The sequence below is a fragment of the Amblyraja radiata genome, chromosome 25 (assembly GCF_010909765.2).
Source record: "Amblyraja radiata isolate CabotCenter1 chromosome 25, sAmbRad1.1.pri, whole genome shotgun sequence".
Classification (NCBI taxonomy): domain Eukaryota; kingdom Metazoa; phylum Chordata; class Chondrichthyes; order Rajiformes; family Rajidae; genus Amblyraja; species Amblyraja radiata.
Genome location: NC_045980.1, coordinates 26792215 through 26816392, shown reverse-complemented (window position 1 = coordinate 26816392; position 24178 = coordinate 26792215). Strand labels below are relative to the sequence as shown.

The 24178-nt window shown below is 41.2% G+C and overlaps 1 protein-coding gene across 4 annotated transcripts in view; it reads right to left on the bottom strand.

Moving 5' to 3' along the window:
• Positions 1-54: 54 nt before the first annotated feature.
• septin5 (septin 5) overlaps positions 55-24178 on the bottom strand; it is a 78637-nt gene continuing 54513 nt past the window's right edge. For all 4 annotated transcript variants that reach the window (XM_033043566.1, XM_033043569.1, XM_033043570.1 and 1 more), the window contains 10 exons: positions 20945-21041; positions 17860-17946; positions 15596-15719; positions 13853-13987; positions 12343-12460; positions 11142-11243; positions 10309-10405; positions 6783-6918; positions 3797-3899; positions 55-2894 (listed from right to left, as the gene is read on the bottom strand). In XM_033043566.1, coding sequence (XP_032899457.1) covers positions 2838-2894; positions 3797-3899; positions 6783-6918; positions 10309-10405; positions 11142-11243; positions 12343-12460; positions 13853-13987; positions 15596-15719; positions 17860-17946; positions 20945-21041 — 1056 coding nt within the window. In that variant the 3' untranslated portion in view covers positions 55-2837. The remainder of the gene's footprint in view (positions 2895-3796; positions 3900-6782; positions 6919-10308; positions 10406-11141; positions 11244-12342; positions 12461-13852; positions 13988-15595; positions 15720-17859; positions 17947-20944; positions 21042-24178) is intronic.

The window sequence follows — 24178 nt, the reverse complement described above, 5'->3', positions numbered from 1 at the left end:
ACTTCTGCGAGGAAAGCTATTGATAAACAAAATAATGTTTGATTCATGTCAGCATTTGGAATTGATATGCTAAACACAAGCATGATGCCAATTTATTAAGATGGTTCAGTAGGCTTTTCAGAAATATATTAAAATGCTCTACATTAAGTAATGACAAAAGATACATTGTCGCTACAAGGGGATATAATGCAGCGTGCCTTCAGTAAATGCACCTGTTTACAGGAAGTATAAAAACACAGGGAACCATACAGGGAATGGGTAATGCACTACACCAAGCAAAGAGTGAGATTTTTGATCCAAACATTAATAAATATTACATTACCCTTTATATTACAATGACTGTAATGAGTGTAATGTTGTAGAAATTGAACTGCTCATCAGAATCTATCAACAGAAGCTTGTCTTGTCTGTAATGCCACAAAGATACTGTGCCAAGCTGTTTCCATTTACAGCTTGAAGGGAACTCCCTACTCTGTGCCTTCTTTTGAGGCAGACAGCAAAATAGGTAGAGTGCTACAACATATGGGGCCTCCTGTTAATGATACACAGGTACCAAATAGTTACAGAGAAAAATAAGCTGAAAGCTGCTGAGTCGGGTGGGGGGAGGAGCAGGAAAGAAAATCTTCATCCTTTTGGCATGACTGCCTAGTTTTTATCAGAAGCATAAAATACGCAAAAGCTGTAAACTGAGTAAAGTTTAAATATTAGAATGGAATTTTTCCTCAAGTAGACATAGATGGTCCAGGAAGAGCAAGGTGTTCTCCGACTCTCCAGCCAACATTTATATCTCAGTCATCGTCACTGTATTATACCACATGCTATTAATTTCATTACGGTATGTGTGGAACCATATGGCACATAATTATCTGTTGTGATTTCCAACAGCGACTACATCTTCAAAGTGTTTCATTAGAAGTGTTCCTGAAATATACAATATGAATGATATTTCTACATCTTTTTAACAATGCCCGATAATTTTTTTTAAAGTAGGCCATTCATACCGAGGCCTGTTCCATCTTTCAATAAAATTGCAGCTGATCTGTATTATAACTTTTTCACTAGCCTTTGGCACATATCCCTTTATAACCCTGGACAGCAGTAATCAATGAATCTGAGATTTAAACATTTGCAATGCTTTAGAATCTACTGTTTTCTGTAGGAAAGTATCCCGTGCTACTACTACTACTCTTGTGGGGAGAAGTGAATCCTAATTATTTTTCTGAATTACTTTGGTTTATGTGAAGTACCTTTGTCTGACAGCACTTCAGCAAGTCAGTTCCTCTATCTATCCCATTAATTCCATTCAGAATGATCAAAACTCTCTGAAATCACCCTTCGTTCTGTAATTTACAGGGAATGCAAAGCTAATTTATGCAAATTCTTCTTTCAATCATCAAAAGCATGGTGAAATACTAGTGAAACTGGCCGAACTTTCTCCAAGGAGAAAGCTTGTAAGCCTGGAAAAGGCTTGTAGAAGTATTGGAATGTGTCTCACACTTCGGTAGGGAAATGTGTCTCCCATTGCATGTGCTAAATGTGATTTGTATGTTCATTGGAATCTGCTTCCAAAATTCTGTCCAACGGAGTCAACTGAATTAAACGTTGCAAGCAGGATAAATGCATTTACACAGTGCTGTGATATATTTTTCCCCCAAGGACAATTTTGTGCCTTCTGAAACATAAACTAGGTTTGTCTTAATAATGGTTTCTACGCAGCCAGAGTTCACTGAAAAGAGAAAAGAATTATTCAATTGACATAGACATGAAACCATTCTGGGAGAAATCTTGTATTCAATACACAATGAACTTCCTCATTGCCAATCTGAACTCTTATTCAGGTTCCATTGTTTGATCATTATTCATTAAAAGCATAGATTGATAGATACAATGTCATAGAATCATACGGCATGGAAACACTCCCTGAGGTCCATCTTGTCCATGCCGACCAAGATAGCCCATCAAAGCTACTTCCATTTGTTCATGTTTAGCCCATATCCCTCTAACCTTTCCTATCCATGTACCTTTCCAAGTTTCTTTTCAATGGTGTTATGCTACCTGCCTCAGCTGCATCCTATGGCAGCATGTTCCCTATACCCACCTTGACATGAAGGGAACCAGGGGATATGGGGGTTTTGCTGGCAAATAGCCATGTGTTAATAAATGGCACTGAGGTAGAAGATCAGCCATGATCATAGTGAATGGTGATCCAGTGGGTAAGGAAGGACTATACTTATTTTTATTTCTTATGTTCTTATGATGATTTTGATGGACGGGCTTTGAGGCATGGCAGAGTTTTGTGCAATTTCGCCCAGAATATTCATGGGTTTCTATTCAAACCTTAGCATGAAGATACGGAGAGCTTAAAGAAAAATGCAAACTGTCATTTCTGCTTTTCTCTGCGGTTATCAGAAAAAAATGGGATGTCAATGTGTACAAAATTATTCACTGGCCAGCACGTGCACTCCTGACCTTTAAAAAAAACCCAATACCTGAAGTCAGACCCATTTGAAAACATTTATTAGTAAAGAGTATTTTCCACATAAGCATTCCAATGTAGATATCCCTCTGAATGTTGTTAAATTGTACTGACAAGATATTAAATACAAACCCAGACAAACAAGCAGGATATGTAAATTATATGGTGGCACTATACAGGGTAGGCCAGACACAAGGTGACCCTTGAGCTGTCTCTAGAGTATAACAGGAAACACATGACACATTCTGTACAGTGCATTTCCCCCAGGGGCTCGCCCTGCGTCTTGTGTCACCTTCCTCACTCCAGTTGGATTTGGTTGAAGTGGTGAGTCTTTGTTCTTTGCTCAGTCTCAGTCCATCACTCATTGGTCTTGCATTTGCTGTTGCATTCGTTGCAACATTTCCTGCATTCGCCGGAGCTGCAGAAAGGAAGGTGTAATTACTGAGCTCTATTGCGTACTGATACACACTAGCAACAGGCAGCAGCAGTGGTTTTTCCATCATTGAACAATACACACTGGTTCAACAACCACGCATCCCTTTTACTAGGATAATGAGTGTCTAAAATGCTTGGGAACATTCATATTATTCAGATAATGAAAAATGCAAACAGCTGAGTTTGCATAAATTGAATACTATGTGAAATTAAATTATATTCAAATACAATGAGAACTGGCAGATGACATAAGAAATTACCTCAACATCTATGATAAGGAGATTACTTAATAACTTGATACCCTGGTCAAATCAGAGACCAAAGGCTAATATTCAAGTTACAATCCAAGTTTCCAAATTCTTGTGTGGATAGGCCTTGTATACTTTCATCTGTCCAATTTTACCTTCTGATGATTCAATGGGAATCCAATTTGAGTGGTTCCTATGTTGGGCAATACATTTGCAAATCCAGTTTAATATCTGGCTGAAATTTGAAATTGTAGCTTATTTATAGCCAGATAAGCAGTCATTAGAAAGCCCACTACTCAGGAGCACAGGGAATGAATTCATTGCTGGGAAAGAACAACATTTCAACACCAATTTTATTTAACAGGCTCTGCCCACTGTTGGCGATTCCATATTCAAGCTAATCATGGCAAAATCTCATCTTGATTAATTTGCAAATGATTACTTCCTGTCAAGTCTCAAAACAATTAAAAAATGAACAGCAAACCAAAATTAAACAGTAAAATCACAAATGTGGATTAAATATTTTCGGTGAATTTGGCCACCAATAACAGACTCAAGATTGTCACAGACTATTCAGTTACATGATGTGGATTTCACACCTTAGACACTCATCTCTCTTCACACTTCAGCCACTCACCTCTTCATCTTTCATTTTGATCAGTTTCTCTGTCTCTGCATCCGGAGTTGGCACTGGGAGTATGGGGAGGGGACTTTCTGCTCGGTTGTCCTGGGTCAATTTACTGTGTAAATTAAAGTACGGAAAAGTCAGTGGCTTTTTTCAGCTGGCTTTGTAATTTTATAATGTCACACTGGGAATAATAAAATAATTTCTGATCTTCCGATTCCACACTTCCAAACATGACGATAACATGAACTGAGTGAAACTCCCTAACGAGAAAATGGCCACAATTTAGCATGGTGGTTGGTGTCGATCCCCTATACCTCCACTAAAATCTCACCAGTGTTTCGTAGCGTACTTGTGGGAAACCCTTGAGAATTTGAGGACCACTCATTGAACCATTCTAATTTGTCTGGAAAAGCCATGAATTTTAGCAGAGCAATTCTTGCAAGGAGTCCTCAGAAAAGGAGTGGTGAAAATTCAAGGAAATGGTATAATTCACTGATAAGAACTTCCATGGAAATTCTACCCTAAAAGAGCTATTTTTGAGAGAGGACCGCATGTTTTTTCCTTTGCACGAGGCATGAACCAAATGATTCCGACAATCCTGTGGTTCTTGCACTATAATGCTGAGAACTATATCCTGCATTTTGCATCTTTCCCTTCACTCTAACTATTGCACTTGAGTTTGGCTTGCTTGTATTTATGTCTAATATTATCTTATTTGATAGTATGCAAAATGAAAGCTTTTCAATGTATCAGTACACATGACAATAATAAACCTAAAGGTCAACCTAATTCAGCATCCATGATATATCATGAATGCAATAAACAATAGGTGGAATTGGCTGCCGATAAATTCAGTTTCAACATTGCTCTGTCCAATGCTTAGAGGTGCGTAAGCAGAAATGGGATAGAATTGTGACGTGCTGAGTCTGCGTTACTGCCCGTGCAGTGAAGCTATTAATAAATCTAATAAAATGCAGATATAAAGTCAGCATGTTGAAAACAGAAACATAGAAACAGGTGCAGGAGTAGGCCCTTCGGCACTTCGAGCCTGCACCGGCCATTCAATATGATCATGGCTGATCATCTAAAATCAGTACCCCATTCCTGCATTTTCTCCATATCCCTCGATTCCTTTAGCCCTAAGAGCTAAATCTAAATCTCTCTTGAAAACGTCCAATGAATTGGCCTCCACTGCCTTCTGTGGCAGAGAATTCCACAGATTCACAACTCGCTGGGTGACATTTTTTTTTTACATCTCAGTCCTAAATGGCCTACCCCTTATTTTTTTTCTCATCTCAGTTCATTCTCACCTCACTCCTTATTCTTAAACTGTGACCCCTGGTTCTGGACTCTCCCAATATCGGGAACATTTTTCCTACATCTAGCCTGTCCAATCTGTTACGAATTGTATATGTTTCTATAAGATCGCAAACTTCTAAATTCCAGTGAATGCAAGCCCAGTCCACCCATTCTTCATCCTATGTCGGTCCCAGGAACTAACCTGGTGAACCTACACTGCACTCCCTCAATAGCAATAATGTCCTTCCTCAAATTAGGAGACCAAAATTGCACACAATACTCCAGGTGCAGTCTCACCAGGGCCCTGTACAACTGCATTAGGACATCCTTGATCCTAAACTCAAATCCTCTCGCAATGAAGGCCAACATGCCATTAGCTTCCTGCACACCGTGGTCTCGTTGCTCCTCCCCTTTTCCTAATCTGTCACCATTCAGATAATAATCGGCCTTCCTGCTCTTGCCACCAAAGTGGATAACCTCACATTTATCCACATTATACTGCATCTGCCATGCATCTGCCATGCATCTGCCCACTCACCCATACTATCCAAGTGTCCCTGCCGGCTCTTAGCATCCTCATCACAGCTCACACTGCCACCCAGCTTTGTGTCATCTGCAAACTTGGAGATGTTACATTTAATTCCCCCATCTAAATCTTTAATATAGATTGTAAATAACTGTCGCCCTAGCACCGAGCCTTGCGGCACCCCACTAGTCCCTGCCTGCCATTCTGAAAAGGACCCATTAATTTATACTCATTGCTCCCTGTCTGCCAACCAGTTCACTATCCATGTCAATACCCTAACCCCAATACCATGTGCTCTAATTTTGCACACTAATCTCTTGTGTGGGACCTTGTCAAAGGCTTTTTGAAAGTCCAGATACACCATATCCACTGGCTCTTCCTTATCCATTCTACTTGTTACATCCTCAAAAATTTCCAGAAGATCAGCCAAGCATGATTTCCCCTTCATAAATCCATGCTGACGTTGAACAATCATGTCACTGCTTTCCAAATGCGCTGCTATAACATCTTTAATAATCAACTCAAGCGTTTTCCCCACTACCGATGTAAGGCTAACTGGTCTATAATTACCCATTTTCTCTCTTACTCCTTTCTTAAAAAGTGGAGTTACATTGGCGATCCTCCAGTGCACAGGAACTGATCCAGAGTCGAGAGAACATTGGAAAATGATCACCAATGCATCCATGATTTCTTGGGCCACCTCCTTGAGTACTCCTTGAAATTTATATTTATTTAACTTCAAGATGGATAGTAGACCTTCCATCCCAGGAACCCATCTGATTAATCTTTGCTGTGCTCTCCCTAGAGCAATCATATCCTTCCTTATGAATAGAGACCATAGTCTTTGCAATAGCTTCCATTCATCTGGACAGACGCAAGTTAGGGTCATAAAGCATAGAGTCACACAGCACAGACATACAGTAGGACCTTCACCCCAACTCTTTCTGTCCAAGATGCCCATCTAAGCTAATCCAATGTGCCTGCATTTGATCCATATCCCCCCATGAAACATTTCTTATTCATGTACCTGTGCAAATGTCCTTTAAATGTTATTGTTGCTCCTGCCTCAACCGCTATCTCAGGCAGCTTGTTCCATATTGTACCACCCCAGTTCCTCAATGGATCTAGTTCCTGATGGGAGGGTGAATGATGGGCAGAAAGAAAACCAACCTTGTCATTTCCTGAATGCACCGAGCTCTGAAGTTCTCATAGTGAATGTCCCAGGTAACATCCTTCAGGTCCTGCATGTGTGTTCGGATCAGCATGTTCCGCAGTTTTACAAAATCACAGTGTGCCTGGTTCTCCACTGTAATGAAATATAATCAAGAAACAATTCTTCAGGCTAGTTATTTATTGACTGCAATGACGAAGTGTCAGATGACGTCTGAGGAAGGTTCCCCGACCCAAAACGTCACCTAACGTCACCATGTCTTCCAGAGATGCCGCCTGACCTGCTGAGTTACTCCAGTACTTTGTGTTTTTTTGTAAAACCGAAAAACTGCAGTTCCTTGCGTCTGCGCTGTTCAGGGGAGAGCTTTAGGAAATCTCACCCAATACCAGATCCAACCCACCCAGCCCTACCAACTGGACTTGAATATTTCACTCATATTACAAAGTGGAGGTTCAGCCATACTGGGCAAGTGGTGCTGAAACTTTTGTCTCAGAGGCAGTAATGCTGCACCGAGGCAAATGCTCTGTGAAAATAATTCAGTGTAAAGGAGTGGCTGGTAAATATTGACTCTGAAAAATGTGTAATCAGGAAATCTATTGTCAATTATTTATTTTTCCTCAATCAATTGAGTTTTACTTTGGACAGTAAAATTCAGATCGACCTTTTTGCACTTTTCATCTCATTGATGTCCTAGTTTCACATGGTGTTATTGTCATTTCAGACATAAAGATGTTGCTCCTAACTGTCCGCACATTTCGAGGAAACCCAAAAGAACCAGCATTTATGCTTCTGGCACAATCTTATTGAATAGCAGAGCAAGCATGAGAAGTCAAATGGCCTACTCCTGCTTTTACTTTTTATATCTTTACATTCTTGGGATCCAACAGTTAAACTGGTTCATATGGAGTCAATGACACTAAAATATTTAAACGTTATGAATGATTTTTTGTTTAAAATGTTAATTAATTAACCACTATGCCCATTGAAATTGCAAATTGCATTTAGAATCAGTTTATCATAAATGTTGCACTAAAACCACGTGCAAAAATGAGCATACCTTTTGTGTGTGATAAGCCCATTTTCAGCTTTCGAAATCTTTTTTTTTTTTTTTTTTTTTAATTTATTTATTAGAAGTAGACATATTATAAAATGTAGTTACATATTATAGTAAAAAAAAAAACTTTTCATATACATCAGTCATACATTATTAAAATTTTCCATTATCAATTACTTCTGCTTCTAGTATTTTTATTTTTTATAGAAAGCGAGAAAAAGAGAGGGTAGAAAGTTACAAATAAAAAAGAAAGCAAAAAACACAACAGAAAAACAAGGGAGGTGGAATGGGTTACCTGTAATACATCAATGGAGATAGGTTCGTAGGTTATAAAGTATAGAGTATAGTTTTTCATCTGTTCCTGAGTTCAAGTTTCAGCTGGGTCCTCGTGCTGTGCCAATCTATCCCTTCAGATAGTTAATGAATGGAGCCCAAATTTTATGGAAAAGATCTTGTTTGTCCATTAAGACAAGTCTAATTCTTTCTAAGTATAGGGTCTCCGACATTTCCGTAATCCACATTTTGATTGTGGGGGTTGTAGGGCCTTTCCAAAATTTTAATATTAATTTTTTTCCGGTTATTATACTGTAATTGAGGAAGTTTCTTTGGTTTGTTGTGAGTGTTAAGCTTTGTTCTGATATTCCAAGTATTATTAATTTTGTGTCTGGGTCCAGTTTTGTATTAATAACTTCTGAAGTTATTTCAAAAATATCTGTCCAGAAATGTTTAAGTTTTATACAGTTTGCAAACGTATGTGTTAAATTAGCCTCTAAATGTAGACATTTATCACAAATAGGAGAGATTTGTGGGAAGATTCTATTTAGTTTTATTTTAGAGAAGTGTAGTCTATGTAAGACCTTGAGCTTTCGAAATCTAATCAAACTATTGGCGTGTTTTAGTATGTCAAGGAATACTTTGTAAAAAAATCAGAATAACTAATTAGGTCTTAAAACACTACCCAGCACCTTATAACGAATGTAAAGCACTTTGGCCAACGAGAGTTGTTTTTTAAAATGTGCTATATAATTAAATGTGACTTGACTTGACTTGAATATTGGCTCTCGACAGTTTTTGGATTTGGCAATAAACAAATTAGTGGGAGTGGAAAATTAAAACTAAACATTTCACAAAAGGGATGCTAGTTTGGGCATGATTTAAATTGAGCATGCCCAGGTTGAAAATTGTATCTTTGACTTTTACCCAAACAAGCACAACCTCAGACGCACCTACATGTAATTTCTCGAAGTGTCTCCAAAGCAGTCAGCCCAGTCTTTGCCTCTGAATGGTACAGATGGGAACATAATACTTTTGTGGGAGTTCGTTTCATTCAGAATGCATTTAGTTCTCCCGATGTGGTCTTTTTTACATAGGAGAGACCAAGCATAGACTAGGCCACCATTTTGTTAAACACTTGCACACTGTCTGCCAAGACTGGCTGGAGCTCCCAGTTGCTAATCATTTATTAAAGTGCTCTTCCCATTCCCATGCTGACCTTTCGGTCCTCTATTGCCAAAGTGAGACCACACATAAATCAGAAGAAAAGCACCTCATATTCCTCCTGGGCAGCTTACAAACAAGTGGCTTAAATATAGAATTAACCAATTAAAAATACTGCCCCCATTTAAAAACATTGCATACATTTACACCACTTCCCACCCCCCCAGTCACCATGCTCCTATTCCCATTTCCATGTGCTTATCTCCCATCCCTCTACCAATTTTCCTATTTATCTCCCCATCCTTCTCTTCCCCCTGCCCCCTTCCACCAAAATTCTTCCCTCTGACTTCACATTTCACTCCTGTCTTCTTTCCATATCTGACACCTTTTTGTATCCTTTTCACCTCTAGTCTTTGTCATTTACACCCATCTGTCAATTAGCCCCCCTCGTCTGTATCCACATATCACCTTTGTCCCACCCTCACCTCTCTTTTCTAGCTTTCTCTCCCCGACTGCAAACAGTCTGAAGAAGGGTGTTAAAACACTGTCTGTCCATTCCTTCACAGATGCTGCCTGACCCACTGAGTTCTTCCAGCACTTTGTTTTTTGATCACAATTCCAGCATCTGCATTCTCCTGTGGCTGATTTGATCCATTTCCTAGCGATTTTGCATGAAACTGATGATGCCATCCATACAACTCTCTTGGCTAAGGTGACATGAGTGGGGATTAATGTGACATTCTGTAAAGTATTAATCTTAGTTTAATATCAGGCAATGTCCTTTTGTATAATAGTGTCAGATTAATTAGAAAGTGCTCTATATTTTACATTCTTCCACTGAGTTATTTTGCTATCTATCACTTGGATAATAGCCTATTGTTAATATGTTATGCTTGCAAAAAATTCCATTCAAGAAGAGAAAGGGGGGGTTTTCTCCTCTACTTTAAGATTTAAATCGCTCACATGTCAGGGCCTCTCTGGAGCAGGGCAAGTTAGGCTGCCTCTCCTTCCCCTCCTTCCCTGAGCTTGCTCACCTTCTACAATGCCCCATGGATACAGTCGGCCACGGACCCTCTGACCTCGAGCTTCCACCACTGTGTTGCTGCCGATGACTGCAAAGGGAATGCTCTCCTGTAACCATTCAGAAGTAGAAAATTATATTAAGGGGGATTAATAAAAATGAAAAGTGAAGGAAAGAATGGAATATCTCATTGAAAAAAAAAATTAATAATAAGACCAGCACACGTTTAATAAATGCCTCATCCCACTGAATGGTTTGTCCTAATGTCTCCTATGAGAAAACAATGAATTAATATAAGAATATGTTCCTGCTTCTAATGGCACACTGGGCCATAATTATAGACTCTATCACAAAATATTACCTCTCCCAATAACAATCAAATCAGAATTGATTCCAAAGTTTATCAACAGATAAGTATAAAGATCAAATCCTTTTACAAATCTGTATCTTCTTCGTAACGTTGCGATCCTCATGGATATAGAGCATTGCATTATATCAGGTCTATTATATTAGTCTGTGTTCTGAGCCCAGGCAAATACAATGATGGTCAGGATTAAAGTCCTGTTCAGCTCTGGGAAGGTAGAATTGGGGAAGATCCCGCTGTTTCCACTCAGAATTTGCATCAGGTAGGAACACAGTAAAACTCCAGTGAATAGCAACAAGGATGTGTTATATAGTGAAACAAGTGCATCAGAGTTGGAGTTACTTCACTGAAGCTGTCCTCGTCATATCATTTCCTTCTCTAGTTTCTGTTGCTGCTGTATCAAAGTCTGATTCTTTCTAAAAAATAAAATCACCACTTCCACCATTTTGCTTGAATCTCTCGTTCCTTGAATTTCAATTTACCTTTAGTTCTTTATCTTGCTTTTTAAATTCGTCATCTTCATCTGAGTCACATTCAGGAAATTGATATATTTTAATTCCGTATTGTTCAATTTCATCTCTTATCTACATTGGAACAAGGAAGAGCAGAGTAGAGTTCCAGTTAATAAACCAGGCTGAGAAATTCAATTTGACAAGAACAGCAATGATTATGACATAGTGAAACAAGACCATGAACTTCAGGGATGACAGACATTGATTAGTAGTCAAAGATTCAACAATCGAACAAAGGAGCAATAAAGGAGGTTGACTCTGAAGACATTGATGAAGCTAGGAAAATTGGTGGAGAAACATAAAAGTTCCAGACTTTTGCAGCATGATATGTGGGGTGGTTGTGTGAGAATGTAAAAAAAAACTGGAAATGCTAGAAATCCGAAATAAAAGTTTTAAAATGCTGGAAATACACAGCAGGTTTGGCCACATCTGCGGGTAGAGAAACAGTTAATGTCAAACTCTATTTCGCTCCCCACAGATGTGGCCTGACCTACTGATTATATGGGTGGAGGCCTTGGCAGCAAATGTGGGAATGAGTTTGGATTTAGGAACCAACATACCACAGTGTGCTGTGTTTCACATTGTTTCACAATCAATGCAACTAAAAGTGCAAGCTATGAAATGGATTTAAAATGTTGCAGAGCTGGTGAACTGAGCAGTGAGGATGGGGCAATGGCTGGAGAATCATCAAAGGACCTGAGATTGCAAAATAATGGCTGCAAGACTGAAAAGGTGTGGATGTTGGTAAGCGCTGACCAGGTTGACCAGGCGCTGGGTTTAATGCCCAGATTGTCTGTACCGCTTGACAATGTTAGGGGAATATCTTGTTGCAGATGATGCATCCCTGAGAGAAGACTGATTGGGCAATAATTAGCCAGATTGGATCCATTTTGTTTTTTTTGTTAATATTAGTTATCTGGGCAATTTTCCACATTGTCTTTAAATGCCAATGTTGCAGCTGTAATGGAATTCCAAACCAGATGATATTTGTGAATGACTAGCAATATGGGCTGTTGATGTCATAGTTTGTTGTTGACAACGTGCCATACTTCCTGGGATATTAATAACACCAATATTATGGAGGATGTGCTTTTTGCCTGTGGCAGCTGAATTTTATGTTCTGTTTTTTTAATCTCTGAGGCACTGTTATATTATGAATGATTTTTCTCACCCTCTCTTTGAGTTTCTTCACCTCGATGGGAGTGAGCGCGTCTGCTTTTGCAATTATTGGTACAATGTTCACTTTCTGATGTAACGCTTTCATAAACTCCGTGTCCAGTGGCCGCAGCCTATATCCAAGCAGATGGAATAAATTACACTCACAGTGGGCGGACTATCCCTCCCCACCTCCATAGACCAAGCATCTCCAGAGAAAGTACAATCACAGTGAAAGACAAATCTAATCTCAAAGGCTAACCATGGGCCATCGGCAAGTGGATAGTGGCTCCAATGATACAAGGAGCAATTCTTCCAAGTCCCATAATAAGATGTAAAGAAAAGCAGATTTAGCTTCTCGTGCAGTCTCTTCCACAAGAGACTGCAAGAACCACTGATTTCTCTGCCAATGTCTTACACAATTGTCTCAAAGAACAATCAGACACAATTAGCCCAGGACTGGACCCACTGTAAAACAACCATAGTACAGTCTAATATGCAAGCCCTTTCAATTCTCTCTCAAAGGTAAAGCATAATAAATTAATTACAGAACACCGGCCTGTCCATAACTCACAACACAACCTAAAATACCTTCAGATAGCTGGAGCATCTCTAAAACAAATGACAAGCTCTTCTGCAAGGCAAAATGCAGACCATAAACTCACCTGAGACTAAGAAATCAAATACAGAAAGTTAAATAAAACCCTGGTGACATTATTCTCAAGAGAGGCTCTCCTTCACTCGCAATCAACAGATTGGGCTGTGAATGTGGCTGATGACGCATCATTGAACTGTACTTGCCTTGCCCCTTGATCGCATTTAGTGCGGGAAACTAACTCAAGTACACTCCAGAAAGTCATTTCCTTCCTGATTACTTCAATCTCTATCAATTGCATTCGCTGCTCTATGTGTCAACTGCTCTACATCGGTGAGACCAAGCGCAGGCTTGGCGATCACTTCGCCCAACACCTCCGTTCGGTTCGCATTTACCAATCTGATCTCCCGGTGGCCCAGCACTTCAACTCCCCCTCCCATTCCAAATCCGACCTTTCTGCCCTGGGTCTCTTCCATGGCCAGAATGAGTCCCACCGTAAATTGGAGGAGCAGCACCTCATATTTCTCTTGGGCAGTTTACACCCCAGCGGTATGAACAATGACTTCTCCAATTTCAGGTAGTCCTTGCTTTCTCCCTCCTTCCCTTCCCCAGCTCTCCCACAGCTCACTGTCTCCGCCTCTTCCTTTCTTCTTCCCGCCCCACCCCCCCCCCCCCCCCCCCCACATCAGTTTGAAGAAGGGTCTCGACCCGAAACGTCACCTATTCCTTCGCTCCATAGATGCTGCCTCACCTGCTGAGTTTCTCCAGCATTTTTGTCTACCTTCAATCTTTATCAATGTCTCCGACCACTCTTCTCACCCCTTCTCCACCACCCACAGCTTTATTAACCCCGCAGAATTCGTCTCACTTGTTGAGCAGCAGAAGGCACTCACAAATAAACAGTACCCACCCGCTCAACACTCCCTCTTACCCGTGTCCATAGGGAGAGATAAAATACAAGCAGCAGTGGATACGGTTATCCTGAATGTTCTTGCGATTTAGGCCACTCTCATCACGGAAATACTGCTCGAATTGTTGGTCAATATAGTCCGCTATAGGCTTCCAGCTGCCACAAAAAAAAGAGGAAGAGAAATGAAAGAGATCTCTTTCAAAGGAACGTTGGCTCACAAATGTCAGCAAATCAGAATAGAGTCAGTGAGATTTCCTCTTGGTTTGTTTAGGAAGGCACAGGTTGAAGTGTTGACTTGGTCTGGGCAAACAAAACAAACACGGTTCACTGCTCTGATACTGAAAGGACATTTAAATATAGGTTGATTGATGTACAACTGCATGACAATATTCGTAGAAATACTGACTTTAATATAGAGGCCTGGTAAATATAGACTATAGTATTGTTAAGAACAACAAATACGATAGAGAAATTCATTAGCGCCCACAGAGAGCATTAATACATCTGCATACCATGCTGGTTAGTAAAGCATTCAATACTCACAGGTATCAAGGAACAACTGCATAACATTTTAGGTTATGTTTAGACCTAAAGACCTATAAGAAGGGGAAACAGGAGTAGGCAGCTCAGCCTCTTGTACCTGCTCTGCCATTCATGGTTGATGCCATTTTTCTAACCTTTCCCATAATCATGATGCTCTTGTTTGTAGACAGCTTCCCATCACACCAGTTTCAGTCACTTCCCTTGACTCCAGTGTTCATGACTTCAAACACTCTGAGGGAAGTACTCTGGTACTGTCATCCTAAATTGCGCATTCAACAGCGATCTCAGTTCCTCAGAGTAATGTCGGCAACTGTTGGTGATTTTCCATTGTTACGACCAAAAACCTCCAGGCCAATATGATACAAAGATAAGGCACGATGAATTAAGGTTTATGCTGCGATACAGCTTAAACATTGATGCAAACATTTTGGAACAAATGACCTGAATCCAACTGTGTAATATTCACTTACAGATGTTCAGATGTGGGCTATTCAGCTGGTTGCACCTTGCATATTCTTGCCATAGAGGGAGTACAGAGAAGGTTCACCAGACTGATTCCTGGGATGGCAGGACTTTCATATGAAGAAAGACTGGATAGACTCGGTTTGTACTCGCTATAATTTAGAAGATTGAGGGGGGATCTTATAGAAACTTACAAAATTCTTAAGGGGTTGGGCAGGCTAGATGCAGGAAGATTGTTCCCGATGTGGGGAAGTCCAGAACAAGAGGCCACAGTTTAAGGATAAGGGGGAAGTCTTTTAGGACCGAGATGAGCAAAGAAAATTTTACACGGAGAGTGGTGAATCTGTGGAATTCTCTGCCACAGAAGATAGTTGAGGCCAGTTCATTGGCTATATTTAAGAGAGAAGTGGCCCTTGTGGCTAAAGGGATCAGGGGGTATGGAGAGAAGGCAGGTACAGGATACTGAGTTGGATGATCAGCCATGATCATATTGAATGGCGGTGCAGGCTCGAAGGACCGAATTGCCTACTCCTGCACCTATTTTCTATGTATCTATGTTTCTATATTATTCAGATGGTTCCTGGAAGATTAATTATCTTAACCCAGCTTGGATATATTACCCTTTAAATCCATGCTTGAGGAAAATAATATCCACCATTCTGAGTTTTGAAACCTTCTATCATCCTGTTCCTTGGAAACAGAGTTCCACATGCCTGTCGCTTTTGTAAGGAATTCACCATTTGCATCACAAAAACGCACCTTTGTATGTTGTTGACTGCATCGCCAAATCCAGGCGTATCAACTATCGTCAACTTTAATTTAACACCTTTCTCTTCAATGTCCACTGTGTGTTTTAAAATCTCCACTGTTTGATTGATCCTCTCTGTGAAGTAAAGATGAGGAAAATGTGAGGGCAAATGTAACTAATATATTGCAATCATCCTGCTCATCCACTGACTGATTAATGCATTGTCCAATTTTGAGGAATCAAAGATATCTGTTTAGTTTGTGATCGTCATTAACACCATTGAAAATTATTATTGTGAATGGAAAAACTTGCAGAGGCCAGAAATATGAAAGAAAAACAGAAAATGAGAGAAATGTTAAGCAAGTCCTGCAGCATCTGTGGAATAATTGCATGAAAGGTCTTGCACTTGAAATGTTTCTCTTCCATAGTTGCTACATGATCAGCTGACCAATTTCAGTATTTTCTATTTTTATTACTGCACTCTCACCATCAGAGAAGTCATCAGAAAAAAATATTTGATCAATATTGATTTTAATAGTCTCATCTATCTTTGTCATTGTGATTAGTTAGCATTGCTGGGTTCCCATAAGTGCAGACAGCCATTGATTGCATTTATGTGACCACAAGGACTCCCATCAATAATGCACTTTTGTATTATCAATAAAAAATTATCTTTCCCCTAACCAGTTTTCAAGAGTTTTCATCCAATTTAGCTGAGAATAATACACATCACAGTGTATCGATCAGATTGTGTAGGAATGAACTGCAGATGCTGGTTTAAACCAAAGATAGGCACAAAAAACTGGAATAACAGGCAGCATCTCTGGAGAAAAATAATAGGTGACTTTGTTCCTATTACTCAGCCTCTCGATTGGTTCCTCTCTCATGAGGATCTGAGGCACAAGTAGTGTAAGAACACGTTGAGTGGAGAAAGGTTTCTCAGGATAGGACTCAACATCATTATGGAGTTTCTTACTCAGGTATTAGATAAAAAACAATGGCACTAATCTGCTATTCCTTTTCAGATTGGCAGGCAGTGTATGGGGTTACTATACAATGCATGAAAGGGTTACTATTTCAGAGCAAAGAACTTCACATTCCTAGCAGTGCAGAAATATCCTTATGGAATCATAGAAACATAGAAACTAGGTGCAGGAGGAGGCCATTCGGCCCTTCGAGCCAGCACCGCCATTCAATGTGATCATGGCTGATCGTCCCCTATCAATAACCTGTGCCTGCCTTCTCCCCATATCCCTTGACTCCACTAGCCCCTAGAGCTCTATCTAACTCCTTCATAAATCCATCCAGTGATTTGGCCTCCACTGCCCTCTGTGGCAGGGAATTCCATAAATTCACAACTCTCTGGGTGAAAGAGTTTTTTCTCACCTCAGTCTTAAATGACCTCCCATTTATTCTAAGACTGTGGCCCCTGGTTCTGGACTCGCCCAACATTGGGAACATTTTTCCGGCATCTAGCTTGTCCGAATCTGAATCGAGGTTCAGTTTAAGCCGAGGACCAGTCCGACATTTAATGGTGCTTTTTTAGGCAATAACTAACAATGTCTCAGCATTAGAAGCACCAAGTTTCACACTGCTCACAAGTGGATGTGATTGCAGTCGCATTACTTTTTCTTGCTCAATTCATCACTTTTAACTAAATCCCAGTATGTTTCAATCTCATGCAGAAGGACAAGATGTCTGATCTCACAATGTCTTTGTTCCTATTACTCAGCCTCTTGATTGGTTCCTCTCTCATGAGGATCTGAGGCACAAGTAGTGTAAGAACACGTTGAGTGGAGAAAGGTTTCTCAGGATAGGACTCAACATCATTATGGAGTTTCTTACTCAGGTATTAGATAAAAAACAATGGCACTAATCTATTTATGTCATTATACATTTCATTACAAAGATTAATCCCTTTTGTTTGAAAAACATCCATTGGCAGCATGCCACTAAGTCTGACCACAAACCAGTTGACCAAAAGTATATAATATTAGCAACCTTAGCATTGTGGAGTAACAGCAACTGCTAGACCACTGTGACTTTTCCCTGCAAATTGAATGGCAACATTTTCCGACAGCTGGACACTTGACTTCTGTTGGGTGATGGAGGAGGCAAAATGTCAATGGTGGGTGAGTGTGAAGGTGGCTTGTGGTGCAAGGTATGTGGTTGTGCAGTGGTAGGTCAAAATAGAGAAGGATAATTTATCTCCACTTCCATCACGTTCAACCCCTCCAAGAACATTAAATTTGTTGCCAAACCCCACGGCACTTACCTTCAGCATTGAGAAGCTTCCTGTCTTTGTAAAGATCTGTAAGGAAGAGGCTCTTGACTAAAGTAGACTTCCCAAGCCCCGACTCTCCTGGGGAGAAAGCAACAACTATTTTAAATAATGAGAATTAATTTTGTTAAATAAGTGTTATCAATAGACAATAGGTGCAGGAGTAGGCTATTCGGCCCTTCGAGCCAGCACCACCATTCAATGTGATCATGGCTGATCATCCACAATCAGTATCCCATTTCTGCCTTCTCTCCATATCCCCTGATTCCGCTATCTTTAAGAGCCCTATCAACAGCAAATGTTTAATTCCAATCACACACCAATCTTCCTCGGCAAAACTCATCATTCCCCATCATCCACCTTCTTAATTAAATGATTACATTCACTGGGTGACTTAGGAAATGATTCCCTTTGACAGGTAGAGTGAGGAAATAAGGGCATAATCAAAGTGCCTGGGGCTGGAATGAAAAAAATGAATGTGCATATCGGAGCCACAGGAATTCAACAGCAAGGAGCAATGGGGCGAATCACGGCATTGTTTAACTTGCAGGAGGATCACACAATTAGCAAATGAATTTCTGCAGAGCAGTGTCAGGTCCTTTAGTTAAATAATGTACTACTTACATGAAGGTAATATTCTCTACAGGGTAGAAGAACATTATAAAAACTGCAGGTCTGGTAAAAAAGAGAAAATGCTGGAAATACATAGCAGTTCAGGTTTAGGCCAGCACAGTGGAGTTGCTGCCTTACAGCACCAGAGACCCACGTTCAATCCTGGCTACAGGTGCTTTCTGTACGGTATGTTTTCCCTGTGACTACATGGGTTTTCTCCAGAATCTCTGGTTTCCTGCCACACTCCAAAGACATACAGGTTTGTAGGCTAATTTGTTTGCTAAAATTGTAAATTGTCCCTAGGGTGTGTAGGATAATGTTCGTGTGCAAAGATTGTTGGTCGGCACAGACTCAGTGGGCCGAAGGGCCTGCTCCCAAGCTGCATTTCTAAACTAAATTAATAAATGTCAGGTCCCTTAGTTAAATAATGCACTGCTGACATGAAGGTAATATTCTAAACAGGGTAGAGGAATATTATAAAAATGTACAGGTTTGTAGGTTAATCAAGTGGGCGGCGCGACTCTTGTCAGCAGCGGCCTCTGCAGTCCGTCTGTCTTTTTATTGTTTTCTGTCTCGTTCTATGTAGTTTTTATTGTTTTTTTTGTCGGGGTATGTGTGTGGGGGTGGGGTGGGGTGGGGGAACTTTAAGGTCTTTCCCCTGCACGGGAGACCCGACCTTTTCTTTGTCGGGTCTCCGTTGTCGTTGGGGCTGCAACGTGGAGCGGCCTCCAACAGGAATGACCTGGGGCTCCAGTCGCGGAGCTGCGGATTTACTCACCATCACGGAGCTGGCCGAGTCCGGAGCGGGTGGAGCTGTGGTGGAGCGCTGCTGTGACCCGACACACGGAGATTCGGAAGCTCCTACCGCAGGTCTGTGGACGGTAATGCCGGGAGCCCGCGGGTCCCTGGTGGGAGACCGCTTTTCGGGGCTTCCGCAACGGCGACTTCTCCCGCCCGAGTTGCGGGGTTGAAGATTACCTGGAGCGGGGCCTTACATCACCGCCCCGCGCGGCTTGGAATGGCCACGGGACTTTGTGAGCGCCCGCCGGGGCTCCAACACCAAGAGCCCGCCGGGGCTCCAACACCAAGAGCCCGCCGGGGCTCCAACACCGAGACCCGGTGCGTGGCCTTGCACGCCCGGCGTGGCTTTAATGGCTGCGGGACATTTAACACCGCCCGCCGGGGGCTTTGACTCTGTCTTTGACTCTGACATGGGGGGGAGAGGGGAGTGCAGGGGAGAGATATGTTTAAGTTTTGCCTTCCATCACAGTGAGGAGGACTCACTGTGATGGATGTTTATGTAAATTGAATTGTGTTGGTGTGTGTCTTGGTTCTTTTTTTGTATGGCTGCAGAAACCAAATTTCGTTTGAACCTCATGTGAGGTTCAAATGATAATAAAAGGTATTGTATTGTATTGTATTGTTAATTAGTTTCATTAAATAGTAAATTGTTCCTAGTGTGTAGGACAGTACTAGTGTACAGAGTGATCTGATCGGCGTGGAAGGGCTTGTTTCCATGCTATATTCTAAAGTCTAAAGTAAAGTCTAAACATAGAAACATGTAAAGTCAGGTAGCATCCTGTTGTATCGAGAAACTGGCAGGGTTAAGTTTAAGTTTAGTGTTGTCACGTGTACGGAGATACAGTGAATAGCTTTGTTTTGCATGCTATCCAATCAAATCAGAAAACACAACACATAAATGCAATTAAGCCACACTCAAGTACAATCGATAGAGCGAAGTGAAAGATACAGAGTGCAGAATATAGTTCTCAGCATTGTAGCATTACAGTCCAGAGACAAAGTCCAATGACAGCAATGGTAACGGTTCAGAGAAACTATTGACAGCAGCTTAACTCGAACCTTAAGCAAAACTACTGGGTTAATTCATAGTCAAGCAGCATCTGCGGAAGCAAAGGGGATATGTCAATGTTTCAGGATATCAATGTCTGCATCAATTCTGGGGATGAAGAGGAAATATGGCCTGTATATAGTTGGGAGGGGTGGAACAGGAGCTGGTGGAATAGGTGGAACCAGATTGGGGGGGTGATGGTGTGTGGACAATGGCAAGATGGACCAATGTGGGGGAGGGGGAAGAGATGGACAAGGTGAACGATGGGAGAGAGAACCTGGGTAGACTGATGGGAATGGGAGATGAACACTCCCAGAAATCAAAAAATTTCCACTACAAATATAGATAGACCAGCACCATTGGTCTCGAGACCAAGCTTTCAAGTGCTCCAAAAGCTCAAGCGTCAACAATTTATATTTTTCCTAACTTATCACACCTCCAAAACTAAGAAAAAGTCCAAACAACCTTCCAGGGTTTCTAATCCTCTCACTCAGGTCGACAGACAGATATGCAGATCCAACTAAGCACATTTTACATGGTGCTACTTAACCTGCTTGAACTACTCATTATGATTCTGAGCAATGGGTTTCAAGTATTGTTAGCAGGAAGTATTCTTACCTGCTACCATTAGCGTGAAGTCAAAGCCCTTCTTCACTGATTTGCGATGGACCTGGTTGGGCAATGTGGCGAATCCCACATATTCTTTTTCCACATCCTGAAACAAATAAATTGCTCATTTTAGAAAATCCCAAAGAGGTGATAATTGGAGATTACACAAGATGGACCGGGAAAAACGTACAAGAAATGCATGCAATTCATGGACAGTAAACTGGAGCTTCCAAAATATTCTGAAGATGGGTTGCAACCCGAAATGTCACCTGTCCATTCCCTCCCCAGATGCTGCCTGAGCTGCAAAGTTCCACCAGCACTCGATGTTTTGCTCAAGATTCTAGTATTTACAGCTTCTTGTGTCTCCCAAAATATTTCCTGGTATTAGGTGTAATAGGTTACTTCCTGGTGAATTAATGCACTTAACTGCAAACAGCAGTCCGTAAATGGAGCAGTTTTTTGGTGTCAGTTGTCAACATTCCCAGTCAGATACAGAATGCCAAAAGTGTATCCCGACCAATATCTCACAAGGTTGTCTTTTACTGCACCAGTAGAACACTCTCCGTTTCACAAAACTGCAGTATCTGTGACGGGTGTACTCATAGTTTGGATTCGGCCGCTGCAAATCCCAGTTGAAACCATCATGTTTTTGACAACCTGGATGCAATAGATTAGAGAATCTTTCTCTAATCTTGACATTCTCATTAAGCACAAGGTAGCTGACTTGAGACTGGAGCACACAATGATAGCCCACAGACTGTAGACCACTCCTTTCTGCCTAGCAAACCCCTGCCATAACCGCAGATGAGCATAAATTATTGCAACTATTAGCGTTAGAATTAGGAACCCAACACATCACAGATATTCCCTTGTCCCATCCATCCATACCAGCAACCTCTCTGCTTTCAAATGCATCGCTTCCAATCCATGTATCTAATGCCCCTGTCCCACTTAGGAAACCTGAACCGAAACCTCTGGAGACTTTGCGCCCCACCCAAGGTTTCCGTGCGGTTCCCGGAGGTTGCAGGTGGTTGCCGGAGGTTGCAGGTAGTGGAAGCAGGTAGGGAGACTGACAAAAACCTCCGGGAACTTCCGGGAACCGCACGGAAACCTTGGGTGGGGCGCAAGGTCTCCAGAGGTTTCCGTTCAGGTTTCCTAAGTGGGACAGGGGCATAAGTCTCAATTATTGAGATTTGGCTACAGGTTTCTATCGACAAAACAGATTAAAAACTTTGGCCGGAGGACAAATGCTGATACAACACCATCCACACCCAATCTGAGTACCTGCCCAGCAGGTTCTCTCTCTCTGCAATTCATCTAAATTCAAAACATGAAAACAATTGACTTTAAACTCAATGTCTCAAAAATAAATGTGCAAAGAGTATAATGGCAGCAACCCTGCAACAATATAAATAAATAATGATAATAATAATAATAATCAATATTTATTAATCCCCTTATTCAGGGGAATTGCAGATGTCCTTGCATCTTCCTTCATTCCTTCATTCAGTTTAGTTGACATAAACACAATGAATATAAAACTCCTGCTAATTGGGGCACAGAGAGGGAATTGGGAAAGTAGAGAGAACCTGGAGAGGAGAAAGTATTGTTCATGCAGATTATTGATGTTGCAGAGAACATTAGGAGAGAGACTAGAGAACAGAGAAAATGGGGAACTGGTAAGAGTGTGGGGTTACAGAAACCAATCAGGATTGGAGAGCTTAAGATAGGTTGATTGTCAAGAGATCAACAAACAGAGGATTCTGACCATGGGGAGGACTGACAGCTGGAGGGAGCTTGGCACAGGAAGGTTTTGAGAACACCTGGAGCTCTAGCAGTAGAATGGATTGATGAAGTAGAGAGAACAGGGATGGGAGTAATGTTTGAGTTAGCAAAGATTTTGTGTTGGAAAAGGGATTAGTTGACAGGAGGGAAAGAATTAAAGAGTGCAAGATAGACCATGGGTGGATTGGGGGCATATTGGAAGCCAGAGGTGGAGTGGTCACAAGTAAGAACTTTGCAACTGAGAAGGGAAACAAACAATGCTGGAAAGACTCAGCAGGTCAGTTAGCATTTATGTGGAGGAAAATAAATAACTTATCAGACCGATGGTTTTTCAAAAGGTTGCTTATCGGAGAACAAGCACAACATGACCTCAATCTTTAAGTCTGCCTACATTACCACTGTCATCGGTTGGATCATTAGACTCAACCCAGGAAAGAGATTGAGAACGTTATGTCATGTTGTCAGAGGAACAAGCTAATACTGAATGGCAACATGGTGAAAGCGTTAGTCGTTGATCGAACGATGCAAGAGTGTGAACACAACCCCAGCCTCATTAATGGAGTTAAAGTATAGATAGTCGACAGTTTTATGTACCTTGGCATGGATATCAACAGCAACAGACTTCTTCTACAATCTCTTCCCGGAAATGCTACCATGTACTCTTATTCTTAGCTAATTTGGTTATTCCATTATTGCACTTTAGTTTTTTTTGTGTTAGTTCAGGTTGCATTACCATCTCTGCACCATGTATTGCATTCATCATTGAAATTATTATCACATCTATCAATATTGTGTGCACTGTTTACCCTGTGAGCTTAGGTGAACTAGGAATTTAATTGCACCCTGTTGTATATAACAATAAAATTATCTGATTCTGGATCTGTTTCTGAACCTACATGGAGGTGGATGGAGGCCCAGGATAGATTGTGTACCTATGTTAATTTTATTTTATGATAATTAGTTCAGAGATACAACATGGAAACAGGCGCTTTGGTCCACTGAGACTACGCCGACCAGCGATCACCCACACACTAGTTCTGCCCAACACACGAGGGACAATTTACAGAAGCCAATTAACCTACAAACCTGCATGTCTTTAGAATACGGGGGGAAACCGGAGCAACCAGAGAAAACCCACACGGGCACAGGGAGAACATGCAAACTCCATACTGACAGCACCCGTAGTCAGGGTCAAACCTGAGTCTATGGTGCTGGTAGGCAGCAACTCTACCACTGTGCAATGTGCCACCCCACTAGAAAATTACTAGCAAAAGCCAACATTTATTGGAGGCACAAGAGACTGCAGATGCTGTAATTTTGAGGGGATGCTGCCTGACCCGTTGACATCGTCCAGCAGCTTGTTTATTGCTAACATCTATTGCCTTAAAGCACCACTACATAAAAGCACCTTCTCAAAATGCAATAGACTCTCTGCTGATGTTGTCGGGAAGGGAATTC